The 16,390-nt window shown below is 53.0% G+C and overlaps 1 protein-coding gene across 1 annotated transcript in view; it reads right to left on the minus strand.

The window, feature by feature from the left end:
• Positions 1-16,390, minus strand: part of SDK2 (sidekick cell adhesion molecule 2) — a 271,566-nt gene that overhangs the window by 130,745 nt on the left and 124,431 nt on the right. Inside the window, exon 2 of the mRNA XM_066235214.1 lies at positions 12,539-12,698. Within this exon, the coding sequence (XP_066091311.1) occupies positions 12,539-12,698 (160 nt within the window). The remainder of the gene's footprint in view (positions 1-12,538; positions 12,699-16,390) is intronic.

Here is a 16,390-nt window from a genome sequence, read left to right on the forward strand (position 1 = left end):
AACCGCCCACCGGTTCCACAGTAATGGTGATTTATAAAGTAGGGAAGCAACTTTACTTTATAAAATTTATAAAGCAGAGTTACAGCAAGTTAAAGCATACAATAATAATTACTTACCAAGTACTTTATGTCGTATTTTCGCTAAGTTTGGCAGAATAAATCTTTATAAAACAACTTACTATAGTTAAATCTATCTTTTTATTTATACTTTGGTTGCTCCGCTACTGCCCACCATGGACCAGGTTGACGACTACTGCTCTACAGCAACTCCAATTAGAATGTGGACTGTACTTCCCCCCAAATCTGGGCTGGCCTCGTGACTCGGTTTCACTGATAGAAGGTGGTGGGACATTCGGGATCCTAAGGAGCCTTGCAGCTTCTATTTCTGTCTTCTCAGACCCCTGTCCTGAGACTAGCACCCACAAAGGGTGAGACACCACAGGAGGAGAGGGGTTGGCACGCCCGCTGTCTCAGCCTGGCCCATTCCAGCCCAGCGTGGCCCCATGCTGACTGCCAGCCCTCTGCGACTTTGTGACAGGCCCAGGAGAGACCTGCAGACAAATAATGTCATATTCTTTAAACCACTGAGGTCTGGGTCTGGGTGGTTTTCTGGGCAGCAATAGCGCACCGACCAGAGCCAGCCTAAGCCTGCTCCTTTGGGCAGGGCCCCACCCTCTGTATGCTCCTGAGGGGTTCAGGGCCCACGAGCAGCTGCAGTGGCTGGTGCTTCTGGACGTGCTCTGGGTTCACTACCAGGGTCTGCATCCCATCTTTTATGGGGAGACTGCCTTTCTGGGCTCTTATCCCTTAATTTACAGGACAAGTGACCTCTTCCTTCCCTAAGCCCTTGGTGAGCCCCCATCTGCTCCTCACACACTGGGCTGAGACTGCATCAGCATCTCCCTGACCCTCTGCTCCCAACCCACCTACCCTCCTCCAAGCCCACACCCAGGAGGCCCTGTGCCCAGGGTCTTGGGCAGCTGGCTGGGAGCAAGCTGCTCTCTTGGCTGGTAGAAATTCAGAGTCACAGACACTGGTGCCTCATTAGTCAGAGAATAGAAATGAGGGCCATGACAGAGACTCATCTAGGGGGACAAAAACCCAGGGAGAGGCCACCGGAATCCTCCCACATTGAGAAACCCCATAAATGGACTACAGAGAGGATCTAAGGGTATGGGTGGGGAGAAGGAGTCAGGCACCAAGGCAGCCACTGGAAGCAGGGTCATTACCAACTCCCCAGGTGTCTGGTCTAGACCATTTGCTGCTTGAGAGCACAACTGAGTCAAGGCTAATTAGTTTCTGTGTCCCGGCTGAGAGCCAAACGGGGCAGGGGTGCAGGAAGAACTGCAGAGGGGGAGCAAAGGGGGGGGGAATTCCCAGGATAAGCTGGGATCTCCAGCCCGGTTGTGTGGGGATGAAGAATAAAGAGCTCATTTCCATATATTAGAATATCCCAGATGAAGACCGTCTGTGCCTCTGAGGAGGACCAGCTCTCTCTGCCTCCCCAAGGACCTGGGCCCCACCTGCCCGACTGCCCTACGCCCGTCCCTGTGCACTGGTTACCAGGGATCAAGGCCAAATTCAAACCTGTCAATTTCAGGTGATGGATGATCAAACCATTCATAATTTGCATGTTAAGTTTCCTTGCGGCTGAAATAAATAGCTTAGTTCTTCAGAGGAGGGTTTTCCTTGAGAGTCTTTCATTAAAGGTGGCAGCCCGGGCCTCATTTGCATGTTCTATTCTGTGCTCTGGAGAGCCCGGGCACCTCTGCCACCTGTGCCCAGCTGCCAGGATTGGCTGTGGATATTCTGTCAGTCTCCGGAAAGTGGAAAGAGGTGAGGGGGGAGAAGAGAGGGCACAGCTTCAGCGAGCACATCTGTGTATTCTAGACAGTTCTGTTCAGTGAGGTCAGCCACAGGTCCAAGTCCTTTGTTCCACCCCTAATAGGCAGTGACCTGGGATGTGTCCCTTTACCCCCACCTCAGTTTCTGCATCTGTAAAATGGGAAGCCTAATAACTGCTTTGTTATTTGATATATAGTTTATATATATAAATATATGTTATGCATTGTTATATATTAGTTATATATTTGCTCTATATTGTTACATATATGTTATACACTTGTTATATATTGTCATATATGTTATATATTGTATATATTCTATGTTGTTATATATTTGTTCTATATTGTTCTATATCTATTATACATTGTTACACATTTGTTATATACTTTTCAGGCTGCCCTGTAAGACTAACTACAGGCCGCCCTAACACTGTGAGTGCCTGTGTGGTGGGTAACGCTGGGTGCCACCCGTGAACCATGGATGGACATGCTGAGCTGTGCCTACAGAGCATGTTAGCTGGAGTGAGGGCGCACAGGGGCCTCTGAGAGAGAAGCTCTTCTCCGCCTGCCCCAGTTTCAGGGGGACCCATGGCTTCATGGAAATGTCCTCCTTGCCCCACCCCCAAGGGTACTCAGGGCCCTGACGCCTTGGAGTGATGCTCTGTACCACAGGGACACAAGGACATCAAGAGAACCCAGAGTACATCCATGGGGTGAGAGAGGCGAGGGCAGGACCAGTGACCCAGGCACCAGCCTGGATCTTGAAGGGTATGTCCCAACATGGTGGAGACCCCATATTCTGAGGTGCTGGGTCTGACGTGGGAAATGTCACCAAATCCGGCTGGATCCTGTAGCCTTCGCCTTCTATCCTGCCCGAATGCCACACAACTTGGGGGCCCAGTGAAATCCAGGGGGTGCTGGATGGGGACTCGAGGGCCTGGGTTTGAATTTCAGTTCTGACACTAACTCATGCCCCATCTCCGAGGAAAGTCATTGTCCTCTCAGGGCCCTGGCTGTCCTTAGCTTGGGTCCTGACAGGTGACACCCACTGTCTAGCTCCAGCTTCCTTGGGAGTGGGGCCCTCTTTCCTTCCCCAAGCCAGGACCGATTGATGAGAATGAGAGGAAACAGGTTGCTATGGAAACAGAGACAGCCAATGTTTTAGCGATTTTAGCTCCACCCCCCCCTTTTCCCGTACATTCTGAACTTATTTGTCTTAATTGCCATAATTAGTGCAACGTCAACCTGAGGCACAGGGAGCCAGCTCTGCCTTCGCTGCTCACCACCTGCCCTGACGACCCTCCAGGGCGCTCCCTTCTCATCCACGCCTCTCCTGTCACCAGCAAAACCGAGGCTGAGGCTGGGCCCCTCCGGTCCAGAAATAACCTGTCCTAGAGCAGGGGAGGTCTCCCCCACAGGGTGGAGGAACGAGCCAGGCTTCAGGGCCCCACGGCTGTTAGGAGGTGTTCAGGGATTGGGCCGGGGCTGCTACAGGCAACCGAGATCCAGCACTCTTCCCCAGCAAGGTTTTAGCAGGACTGACTGGAGGAGACCAGCCTGCATTGTTCCACTTCAGGGAGCTGGAGTCTTCTGCTCATTGGGTGCATGGGCTTGGGCCAGGTTCTCGGTCTCTCCCACCTCTGCCTTCCCTTGTGCAATGACGTTGTCATACCTGCCATCCTCAACCTACAACAAGGACCCAACGGAGAGTGATGACAGCAAGTCTGTGCAACTCAATGAAGTACTGTACCGTCTACTGGGATTGTCACGAGAAGTCAAAGGGGGACAGGAGAGACCCCCAAGAAGGGCCTTGACCCAGCCAGACCTCTGACCCTCACATGGCAAGATGCCTGCATGCAGAGGGCCAGCTCTGGCTCCAACAGGGAGAGTATGTGTGAGGGCACTGGCTCTCAATGGGGGGACGAGGGCCCCCTCAAGACATCTCTGGTAATGTCTGGAGATATTTTGGGCTGTCACATCTGGAGGAGAAGGGTCCTGGCACGCAGTGGGTAGAGGCAGGGATGCTGCTAAACAGCCCACAGGCACAGAGCAATGCCCTGCAACAAGGAATCATCCTGCTCTAAACGTTAGCAGCACCCAGGTTTATTATTTTTTTAAATTAATTTTAATTTATTAGGTTAACATGGATTCAAGTGTCCCACTCAATATAACTCTCACCCCCACCCCCATGTCCCCCATTACACCCTCTCTGCCTCTTCCCCCTAACCCCTTCCCTCTTCCCTCTGGGATTTGCTGTCCTGTTATCTGTATCTATGTATATATTATGTGTATATCATTTCACTAATCCCTTCACCTTCTCTGATCCCATCCCCTCGTCCCCCTTCCTCTGACAGCTGTCCCTCTGCTCCCCGTGACCCTGCCTCTGCCTCTAATTCTGTTCCTCAGCAGCACCTAGATTTCAAAGCCCTGCTCCTGACGTGGTGTTCCTCATGGCAGCACAGGGTGTTGTCTGAGGGTCCCTCTGACTCTGCCACCAGCAGACACAGTGGTGTGGGCCGGTCAGTACTCCTTGGGGCCTCCCGGTCCTCCCAGCCCAACTCCTCATTCTTCCCCCATCCCTCCCCAAGGGTTCCAGCGTTTCTAGACTCATTAACTTTTAATTACTACCTTCCCTCTGCCCAAGTATACTGGCTCCATGCCACACACATCTCTATTAAAATTCAATTTATGCCCATCATAACTAATTCCTGCCCATCAGCCCTCTCATCAGCAGGCTTCAATTTTCAGATGAGATGTCCAAACTATAGCTGAACTGGAGCAAACCTCTGAAGAGGCTAGGAACTGGGCAGGTGGGATCTGGCTTCGTGGAGGAAGAGGAGCCTGGCCCTCTGGGAGGGTGGGAATGAGACCGTGGCCAGAGAGAGCAAGGTGGGGATAGCCTGCCCATGGGGGGAGGGGGGAGAGGGGCGGTATTTACTTGGTGGCTTCCAGGCCACCCCTCTGACTTATAAAAACACCGATGACCAGACATCCTTCTGCATGCTTGATCTCATGGGACACTCCACCTCCTGGGAGGCAGCTACTGGTTTTATTATTCCCACTTAATAAACCTGGCAACTGAGACGGGGTTAAGTAATTTGCCTAAAGGCACACAGTGAGGCAGGTCAGGACTGGGGTTCATATTGTGGGGATCTTAGTGCTGAATCTCGGAGGATCAGGTAGCAGAGGTGTGTGAGGACAGGACGGGTAGCGGAGAGAGCTGAGCAAAGGCCTGGCGGTATTCAACAGGAGAGACCATCCCCTCCCCCCGGCTTCTGTAAGACACTCTCTTGGCCTTTGTCACCCGATGTTGCTCCTTAGCCCTTATGAGGCACGGGATCAAATCTCGCTCCTTGGTTAGAAACAAATGTTTCCTAAGGGTGGCAATGAGGGCAGGATTGATGCTTCCTTATTTCTTCTGTGTCTAGCTCTGTGCCTGGCAAACAGAACATCCAAAATGTCCACCTGATGAATGAGCCAATGTGAGCACCTCCTTCATCAGACCTGACGGGGAGACCTGACTCTCGTCTTTGTTCCGCGGCTTCAGGCTTCGGGTAGAGAACTGACCCATGATGCCTCACACTCCTCACTATCCTGCCACCGCCCCTGCAGGGGTTGTTGGTGTGCAAGGATGGAGAGTAAGAGCCTCAGTGGAAGTGGTCGGCACGGGTCCAGTACCACGTAGATGACCGGAGTGTTTGTGACCACGAGTTAACATACGGGAAGCACCGAGAACATGGCCAGGCCTATGGTAAGTTCCACGTGTGAGCTGTGAATCACTCTCTGTCTGCAGCTCTTTAGAAGGCTGACTGGGCCATCCCCAGATGGACCCGGGCAGTACCACTGCCCTGAGACAGGGCAAGCACAGCAAGATGCCACAGAGCAGGGAGAGGGTCCCAGGCTTGGTGGCTGAAAGAACCCAGGTGAAACCTGACTCTCCAGATATGGCTGTGTGACCTTGGGCAAGTTGCTGAACCTCTCTGAGTTGCAATGTCTAGAAATGAAGCGGAGATAATAATAGCACCAGTGTCCTAGAACTGCTGTCGGAAAGAGCTTGGCTCAGTTCCTGAGTCACATGGCAAGTGGTCTGGTGCCCTCCGGGACCCAGCCGCCTCTGCCTGCCCAGCTTCTGCCTGCCCAGCGCTGGCCGCCCTCTCTCACGTCTGCTCACTTCTAAAGGGGGGCCAGGGGGTAAGCGAGAGACAAAGAAGCTGGCCCGGGGAGTTTCTCTTCATCCTCGCCTCTGAAGAATTTCAAAGGCTGCACCAGTCTCTGTATGCGTCCCTTACTTTGTGCCCCTCACCAGGCCTGTCACATGCATGGGGCTTTCATCTCTCTACCACTGAGCCCGTGCAGTTCCCTCAGAGACATCTGTGGACCCCGCCTGGGGCCAGCCACATACCCAGTCTGGCTCGCCTAGTCTGACTCTCCCTATACCTGCTCTTTTCCATGCCACCTGGGGCCCCAGGAGCAGGACTCAGCCTCAGCTGGCCTCACTTCCTCACGTCCGCTCCTCAGAAGGGCCTCAGGGCCCCTGCTCTGCTGCCTCTTAGTCCAGAAGAATGACACATGGTGATAGGGGTGGGGCAAAGGAGCCTCCCGGGAGCCTGCACATCCCTGTGCAGAAGGGAAAGAGCACACGCAGGCCAGACAGACCTCTCTTGGATTGCTGCCACTTGCTCTGTGGATGACCGCAGGCAAGTCCCGAAACTTCTCTGAGCTTCACGGCCCTTGTTTGCCAAATGAGGGTAATAACACTCACCTCCTAGTGTTGCTGTGAGATGACGCATGAAAATACCTGGCGGCGAGTGGACGTCCATAAACCACCTTTGAGGATGTGCCCTGATTATGCAGGGGAGTGCGTGTGTGCGCACGCGTGTGCGATCTGCCTAGCTGATGGGTTTTTCTATTTAATTTTAAGTGTGAGAATGATTATGGGAGAAGACATTATCAGGGCGGGGCAAAATGATCTGGTTGATGACTTCGCCATAATGTGGTCACAAGGGCAGGGGGTTATCATCCATCCTCCCTCCCTCCCTCCTCCATGGCCATGGCCCGATCTGTCAATTCTTGAGCTGGTGGGTTGCCCCAAGCCATGCAGCCCTCCCTGATGGTAAGACGGATGCAAACTGAGGCTGAATGACTAAACCTGGAGTGACGGCCCTGGAATGGGTGGGATGGGTGTGGGGACAGGCAGCCAAGAGCAGGGAGCGTGGGGTTGCAGTTTGATGGGCCGGGCTCCAGTGGCAACACGAGGGCCTAGACCTTTAAGTGCGTTACCATTCCACAAAGTCAGGAAGTTACACAAGCACACCTACATGCTTTGCACTGACATGCACTCATAACTGTTTAATATGCATAGAAGACTGTGAAGGAATTGGGCGTGTACACACACATGCTAACAAACACATTAGACAATATATGTCTGAGTATTGTGTTTAACCTCTCTGCCACACACCAACACACACCAATAGCTACTGTGAAGCTGTGTGCCTGTTCCACTGGTAGGAAGGGCCGTGAGCTGATGCCCAAACCTTTGGGAGAGTCTTCCCAGGCAATATCCTACCTATATAGAAAAAGAAATCTCATTTTTTTAAGAATGAAATTAATTTTGCTCTGTATCCAAATGGTACTCCCAACTGTTATAGCCCCAAACTGAATATTCTAGGCTGTTTTTTTGGTTTGGTTGTTTATTTCTTTTTTTGTATTTTTCTGAAGCTGGAAACAGGGAGAGACAGTCAGACTCCCGCATGCGCCCGACCGGGATCCACCGCCCACCAGGGGCAACGCTCTGCCCACCAGGGGGTGATGCTCTGCCCCTCTGGGGCGTCGCCCTGCTGTGACCAGAGCCACTCCAGCGCCTGGGGCAGAGGCCAAGGAGCCATCCCCAGCGCCCGGGCCATCTTTGCTCCAATGGAGCCTGGGCTGCGGGAGGGGAAGAGAGAGACAGAGAGGAAGGAGGGGGGGGTGGAGAAGCAAATGGGCGCTTCTCCCATGTGCCCTGGCCGGGAATCGAACCCGGGTCCCCTGCACGCCAGGCCGACGCTCTACCGCTGAGCCAACCGGCCAGGGCCTGGTTGTTTATTTCTTAGGTGAGAGGAGGGGAGATAGTGAGGCAGGCTCCTGCATGTGTCCTGACCAGGATCCACCCAGCAACCCTATCTAGGGCCAATGCTGGAGAGCTGAGCTATTTTTAGCACCTGAGGCTGATGCACTCCAATGGAGCTATTCTCAGTGCCCAGGACCATGCTTGAACTAATTGAGCCACTGGCTGCAGGAGGGGAAGAGAGAAGGGGGAGGAGAAGCCGATGGTAGGAATTGAACCCAGGATGTCCATATGCTGGGCTGACATTCCATCCATTGGAACAGGTGTACCGAGCCCCTGTGACCATTGGGGAGGAGATATGCTCACTCGCACATGAGATCTAGTGTGTTGGTTACCCGATATGTCCCCATTAGCTTATCAAGCCAGGCATCTTGTATAATCCTAATAAGGTACCATTTATTTTATGTCTGTTGCATCAGGTGCAGGGCTTGTCTCATAGAATCTCATTTAATCCTGACTATGACCCTCTAACATACACATTACTGTGCCTACTTCCAAGATTGAGAAAACAAAGGCAGGTGGCCAAGTAATCCTGCCCAAAGCCACAAGAGCTAGTAAGGGGTAGCAGCGTGATTGTATTCAGGTGGCCCGTGCTCCAAAGCCCATCCCTTCTCACTCAGCTCCCTACAGATGGATGCGGACCCACAAACTGGCCACAGTCACCTGTACTCGGAAGGATGCACAGGATTTTCTGCATGCCTATGTGTTATCCATGCGCACGCGTGCGCATACACACACTGGCCCCTTCTGCGACAGATCCCACTGTGAATAAAGCCCTTCGGAGATTGGACATGAATGCAAACTTGTTCCTTTGGTGATGGGGTGGGAAATGTAGGTAAATTGATGCCTGCACTTCCGATCTTATTTTCTTGCAACCCGCTGAGTAAATTCAGCCATCTTTCTGCCTGAAAATTAGATATTGTCACCTGACCTAAAACCTGGGGTTTGCAAGAGACAAGGAAGTCTGCGGCAGCAGCAAGCCGTGGCTAGAGCGCCACGGGACGAGAAGCTGACGAGAAGCTGGCCAGCCGCCTACGTGATGACTTTTCAGGATCCATTTATTTAAAAGCTGAATCTGGAACATTCTGTTGAGCCAAAAAGCAAGAAATCCAACGGGGACATATCCAAAGGACCCTGGATCCAGCTAAAAGAAGTGCCACCGGCCAAGTCTGGGTAACCACGAGCGCCAAAATGAATAATGACAGGGATGGATTAAAACACATCGAGTAGGAAAAATTATCCATGAGCTCATGCTGATGCTAAATTATTTTCAAGGGAGGTGAGAAAGGGCAAATCCCTTTTTACAAAGAATGCCAATTAACAGAAGTAAAAGGAATGATGGAAATAGGAAATCTGCGGGTTACAACAATGGTAACAATTGATTTAAGTAAGACTCCTCAATGGATGCTAAACAGAGCAGGAGATTCCTGGAGAGGAGATTTACACGGTCTTGCGTTATCATCCAAAGGGGAGGAATGCCTGAATGCTTTGCCAATGGAGAAATCTGGTAACCACCACCTTGACCAGTTGATCAAAACCTACCTTCACCAATAATGGGGCAAAACGACACTGGTGCCTTTGAGTATAAACCACTGAGGAGGACACATATCTTTGTAATATTCTGGCCCCCAAAGGTGTAACATGAGTGTCACTATGAAGCTATAACTGGACAGATCCACTCTGGAGGACAAGACTGCCTGAACTCGCAAAAGTGTCAATGCTGCGAGAGATCCAATTAAAACAACAAGGAACAGTACTTGATGTAGGGAGTTTAACATCTACGAGTCATGACAACAAAATCCAACGTGTGTCCTGTGTTTCAAACAACACTAAAAATAGCTATAAAGGACAGAACTGGGATGAACGGAGAAACCTGGACTGTAGTGTGTTAGATAGCAGCACTGTAGCCAGGTGAAATTTCTTGGGGGTGAAAATTGTACTGTGGTTCTGTGGAAGAATGGCTTATTCCTAGTAAGTTCTACTTGGGGGTCAAGGGACAATCATGTCTACAACTGATTCTTAAATCACTCAGCAGAACAGTGCATGCATCTGTGTGTGTATGGGGAGAGTAAGGGCGAGAGCAGGTGCAAAATCTGTAACAATTGGTGAATGGTAAAATGTCTACAGGTGTTTATGGTGCTACGCTTACACTGTTTTTCTAAGATTTGAAAAATGTCAAAATTAAAAGAAAAAGCACCCACTGTGAGCCAGGCTCTCACTGGAAGCAGGGGTGGTGACGTGGACATGGGTGACTTCTGTCCCCCCTTCCCTTCTGCTAACAGCTCTCACCCCTCCTTTCCACCCTGTGGCTCTAGTGTGGACTACCATGCCTTGTGTCCCACGGCCTGGAGTAGACATCTGACGGAGGCCTGGCCAATCACAGTACCCCTCAGCCAGCCTTCTTGGGGGGAGGGGGATGGGGACAAGTTTCCCTAGTGGAAGCTCATTTGTGTCCCTTGAAGAACTTCTATACGACCAAGCTCTCGGATGACAGATTTGCCTTCTCGCTGTTTTGTTTTCTAGAACTTGGACAGCACAGTAAGCAGAGAGATTGCTTAGGATCCACAGTAAGGAAGCAATCCTTTTTTAATGAGGCAGCAGTGGGGGTAAAGAAGTCTAGCTCTAGAGTTAGATGACTCCCAGTTAAAGCCCAGCTCCATCATCTGACCTTGGGTAAAGTGTGTAATCCTCCTCAGCCTCCATTCGCCTGTCTGCAGAATGGGGAAGACAGAAATGCTCACAGGACTAAACAAGATAATCACAGAGTGCACATCATAATGTCTGCCAGGTAGAAAGTTCTTTTTCGCCTGACCTGTGGTGGCGCAGTGGATAAAGCGTCAGTGGATAAATGCTGAGGTTGCCGGTTCAAAACCCTGGGCTTGCCTGGTCAAGGCACATATGGGAGTTGATGCTTCCAGCTCCTCCCCCTTCTCTCTCTCCTCTCTCTCCCTCTTTGTCTCTCTCCCTCTCTCTCTCCTCTCTCTCTCTTCTCTCTCTCTCTTCTCTAAAAATGAATAAAAACAGAACAAAAAAAAAAAAAAAAAAAGAAAGTTCTTTTTCAATGCCAGTGATCAGTATCATCATCCTGACCATCACCAACAGCTGGACTCTATGACCCGGATGCCTCCAGGACTGTCTGTTTCCAAAGGAAGCCCATTCCGTTGGCGGGCGAGTCTGACCTGTAATGCTGAGCTGGAATCCACGTTTGTGTGAGGCCCACCCATGTGTCCTTACTGTTCCCAGGCACCAAGAGTGGCTGTGAACCAGATGAAGAACCGACTCTATTCCAGCTTGCTGCCAGCAGAAGTCAAGGGCAGGCTGGGGGGCTCCGGCACCATGAGCACCCGTGGTGTGCCATCCTTATGCTAGCCAGGTACGTCCTGCGCCCAAGAGGATGCGGGGCTCTTCACAGAGGCTGTCAAACTGACCAGCACTGCCAGACAGAGGCCAGGGGTGCCTCTGGCCCCCAACTAAAAACCATTGCAGGGGCTGCTCAGGGAGGTCCTGCTAGTCTCTTCATGGGCTCCCTGGAGACCCAAGGCCCAGAGCGTCCAGCAGTGGATGGCTTCCTGCTTCTTGGTCTGCCTCTCACCATCCAGAGGAGAAGGAGGTCCTCCGGCCCTGGCTCCCCTGCTTCCTCTTTTGTCAAAGCGGCCTCACCCACCAACCAGTGCAGGCCAAGGCTGGGGCAGAAGGAAACGGAAAGTCATCCCAAACTCCAGCCTCCCTCCTGGGGGACAGATCCTCAAGCAATTAAAGCCCCTCTTCTCATCTGCATTCCTGTCCCTGGCAGCAGATTTGTATCAACATTCCCAGGGCAAGTCAATCTTGTTTCCCCAACAAAACCAATTATGCACATCAGGCCAAGGATTACTCACCAGCCACAGGGTTGGGAGCCAATGAGAGGGAAGGAGAGGAGCAAGAGGGCAGGCCCAGGAAGGGCTGGAGGCCCACAGCACTTCTACCAGCAAACCCTCCTTCTGAGACCTGTTCTGTCCCCATCTTGGCAGTGTCCTGGGGCAGCAAGGGCCAGGCCAGCCCAGAACTCAGTGTGAGGGCACAAAAAGGGAGTGGAGAGAACCCAAAGACCCTGGGTGGGCCACCTCCATGTCTCACCTCAATAGTTCTCCCAAGTAAATATGCTCATCTGTTACTGTTCCCGGGTTGCCTCAGGCCACACCCCTCTGTGGAACCCAGCCCTCACCTCTACTGTCCCCTAGACAGAGCACGGGTCTTCTCAATGGGGGAGGGGAAGGCTCTGGTCACAGCCATGGCAACAGCCCAGCTGCTGGTAGTGAGCGCCCCTTCCCCCATCACAGCCTCTGCCCCATCCACTGTTGCACAGGCCACCTGTCTGGGCAGCGTCCTGGCCCACTTCCCAGCCGTCCTCTGCTGGGCTCAGCAGGGCCCCGTCTTCTCATCCCTGGGGCAGGGCTGTCTTTGGCCCCCACTTCTGCCAGCCCAGCCTCCCAGGTGCACTGGAATGGGAGTCCCCACCCCCAAACTGCCACTCAGGCCCCACCCTGTCCCATTTCAGAGCACGGCAGTGACCGTGGCGGCCTGGAGGAGGGGGCGGGCGGCGCACTTGCCTGTACTCCAGAGAGAACTTGGTCAGCTCCCTGCTGTTGTGGAGCCACTTGAACTCCAGCGGCCAGCTGCCCTCGGCCATGCAGGTGAGCACCAGGCGGTTCCCCTCCAGGTGCACCTGTGTCCGCACCGGCTCTGTCTTGAAATAGGGGGCCACGTCATCTGTGGGAAACAGACACAAACCCATGTTACCGTTTGCTTACCTTTATTCAGTTGCTTATTTACAGCCCAAATGCCCCTAGGCAGAAGGAGCAGGTGCTCAAGGTCCTCAGGCTGGGAAGGACTTGAACTCGGGTCAGTCTGACTTCAGGGGAGTCCAGGGCAGTGTCCACCCAGGGGGTCCCATCCACTGCCAAGCTGCTTGGTCCTCTCATCCCTGGCCCTGCATCAGCCTACCTCAGGGGTCCCCAAACTACGGCCTGCAGGCCACATGCGGCCCCCTGAGGCCATTTATCCGGCCCCCACCGCACTTCCGGAAGGGGCACCTCTTTCATTGGTGGTCAGTGAGAGGAGCATAGTTCCCATTGAAATACTGGTCGGTTGGTTGATTTAAATTTACTTGTTCTTTATTTTAAATATTGTATTTGTTCCCGTTTTATTTTTTTTACTTTAAAATAAGATCTGTGCAGTGTGCATAGGGATTTGTTCATAGTTTTTTTTATAGTCTGGTCCTCCAATGGTCTGTGGGACAGTGAATTGGCCCCTGTGTAAAAAGTTTGGGGACCCCTGGCCTACCTTGACCTCCCCATTTGCACACCAGGTCAGCTCCCTGGATGGAGGAAGCGCCACTGCCCGGGTGGTTGGGGTGGGATCCAGTCGTTGCTATGCCTCTCACTCTAACCTTCTGACCTGACGCAGTCAGCTCAGCCAAGCACAAGACTCCCCCCAAGCTCCCCTCAACAAACACGGTGCATTCCAGGCCCCGGACTCCAGGGGACCACTCAGACCTGCCTGCGCTTCTTGTCAGTGGGAGGGAGGGGGCAGTGAAACAGACAAGGGGTTGATAAAAGAATAGGGAGAAGTGGAGGAAGGAGGAGAGGGCCTCCATGCCCATCACTGAGCCCGCCCAACCTTTGGGGGATGGGGTGGGCCTGGGGGAGACCAAAGCACCTGTCAGGCGTCCCCAAACTACGGCCCGTGGGTTGCAATGCGGCCCCCTGAGGCCATTTATCCAGCCCCCACTGCACTTCTGGAAGGGGCACCTCTTTCATTGGTGGTCAGTGAGAGGACCACTGTGTTTGGCAGCCCTCCAATGGTCTGAGGGACAGTGAACTGGACCCCTGTGTAAAAAGTTTGGAGACCCCTGTTAGGTTCTGGACTGTTCGATACGCTGTAACGATGCCCACTGACTCCACACGCCTAGACAGGATCATAATCCACCTCTTAGAGAAGAGTTAGAAAACTGCCCAGGTCAAGACTAGCTAGATCAAATCCAGCACCTCTGCCATCATTCTATGTCCCAGGGCATGGGACATACTCAAAGCCACACAGGAAGCTGCGAGGCGGGCAGACATTGGATGTCCTGGCCTCCAGGCCTCTGGGGGATGGTCCGCGCATCCACATCCTGTCTGCGCCCACCCTACCACATCAGCTGTGTGGCTGTGGTCAAGTGTTCATTTTTCCGAGTCTCGGTTTCTCCATCAAGAGACAGAAGGAGAGAAACAGGCACCCTGATGACATAAGGATTAAATGAAATAATAATTGTGAAGATGCTAGGGTAGATGTTCTGCAAATGTTCATTTTCTTCCCTAAAACAAAAGTGTGAGTGTCCCTCTCAGGGAGGGGCTGCCATCCAGGCTGGCTGGTGCCCCAGGCATGCCTTGGCCCAGAGTCACCCTTCCCCTATGAGCCCAGAGGGTACAAACCATAAGAAACAAATTTTTGGCCTAAGAAATGGACTCAGGCAAAAGAAGAAGAGAAGGGGCAGGTGTCGGGGGTTGGGGAGAGGGCAACTTAAAGGGCAGAGGTGAGTAGACCGAAATGCCCCTGGGACAGGCTGGTCAGCCCGCTGGGAATGGGAGAAGCTGCCCCTCCTCTCTAGCAGGCTGATCCCTGGGAGCACCCGCGGGGCCCGGGGCTCTGAGTCCATCCTCTCACCCTCAGATTTAACCAGACTTGGGCACCCACGGTCACATAGGCCCAGTATTTGTGTCAAGACCTCCTTCAGGGCTCACACATGAGCCCTGATGGCTAACTCATGAGAAGCCATAATGTACTTTTGGGGTCCAGGCTGCTTAGCACCCCCACTCCAAGCCTGAGGTCTCAATCTTTTGAGTGTATAACTTGCGACTGTTGGGGATCTCCCTGGAACCCCATCCTGGTTAAGGACCCTCACCAAGGGGGCTACAGAGAGGCAGACCAGAGAGGACCACAGGCGGCTGGGAGAGGAAGTGCAGACCTGGGCAGAGGGCCACCCTGGACCACTGTCTCCGCGTGCCAGCTGGTGTTTCAGCCTTGGATTCGGCGCTGCTAACGCTCACATCTCTCCATCACTCCTCCCAGCTGTCATGTCAGCGTACCGCTTTACAAACGGCTGGGGAGGTGCCTCTTTTAGAGCGCGTGCTCAGGGGAGTGGCTAGCACTCCCTGGTCCCCCGTTTCTGGGGCCCCAGACCACCTGGGGCAGGTGGCAGAGTGCAGAGAGGCCAGCAGGCGCTCATTTGCCTAGTTAAAAAAACGATTTTCCTCCTTCCCGGCTGAAGCTGCTAAAGCCGCCAGCTCTGCTCTCAGTTTAACAAATGGGCACATTCGCACTTCAAAGGCTCATTCATATTCTCCAGCAGCTTTCAAGAGCCCTTTGAATCGCGTTTTTAAAAACCCTCTGTTAGTTCCTGTCATCACTCGTTTGTTTTAAAACAATAACATTCCCAGCCCCCAAGTGATTCAATCCCTTGGATGTGGGGCTGACTCAGAGCCAGCAGTTGGGGTGTGTGTGTGTGTGTGTGTGTGTGTGTGCAAGCACATACCCCCCCACACACTCACACATGCGCACCCACACCCACACACACATGTGCTCTGCACCCAGACCCCTTTGCCTCTGTAAACTGCTCGCTGAGCAATTTGCTCCCAGCTCTGCATTTGCCAGTTTGCTCCTCTAGCTCTCCCGGGGTGCCAGTCTGGATCCGAATGACTTTTGCTTGGATGGGCTGATTCCAGCAGCTGCTGGAGATAATGACTTGGGGGGAGAGGCGTGGGGGTGTGGATATCCTTTTCTGAGAACCTGCTGGGCACCGGGCCCTGAGCTGGGTGCCCTGCATCCTTCATCCCTCGTTACCCCCACAAGATGGCCTGGGCAAGGCGAAGCCTCCTCTCCAGAACCCCTGCCTCCCCTGCCATCAGGATCCAGGGACTGGGAGGAGAGCCACAGCAGGGAGTCCAGGCGGCTGGTCTTCCTTGATGGGCCCCCCTGCCCAGAGCAGGCAGTGGCAGGGGGGCTGGGAGTATGTGTGTGCTGCAGGAGGAAAGACACACAGACACTGATGAAAAGAGCAGATGGGTGGGGACAGCAGTGTGTGCAGGCGTGTGTGTCCGTGTGCATGTGAGTGTCTGCATGTGTGTGTCTGCATGCGTGTGCATGTCTGGGTGCATGTGGGTGTGTCTGCATATGTATGTCTGTGTGCATGTGTCTCTGTGTGTCTGTGTGCCTCGATCTCTATGCATGTGTGTGCCCATGTGCGTGCATGTGTCTGCATGTGTGTGTCTGCTTGTGTGTGCGTGTCTGTGTGCATGTGTGTGTCTGGGCACATGTGGGTGTCTGTCTGCATATGTATGTCTGTGTGCATGTGTCTCTGTGTGTCTGTGTGCCTCGATCTCCATGCATGTGTGTGTGTGTGAGCATGTATTTACAGACAGGAA

Source organism: Saccopteryx bilineata, chromosome 6 (genome assembly GCF_036850765.1).
Source record: "Saccopteryx bilineata isolate mSacBil1 chromosome 6, mSacBil1_pri_phased_curated, whole genome shotgun sequence".
Classification (NCBI taxonomy): domain Eukaryota; kingdom Metazoa; phylum Chordata; class Mammalia; order Chiroptera; family Emballonuridae; genus Saccopteryx; species Saccopteryx bilineata.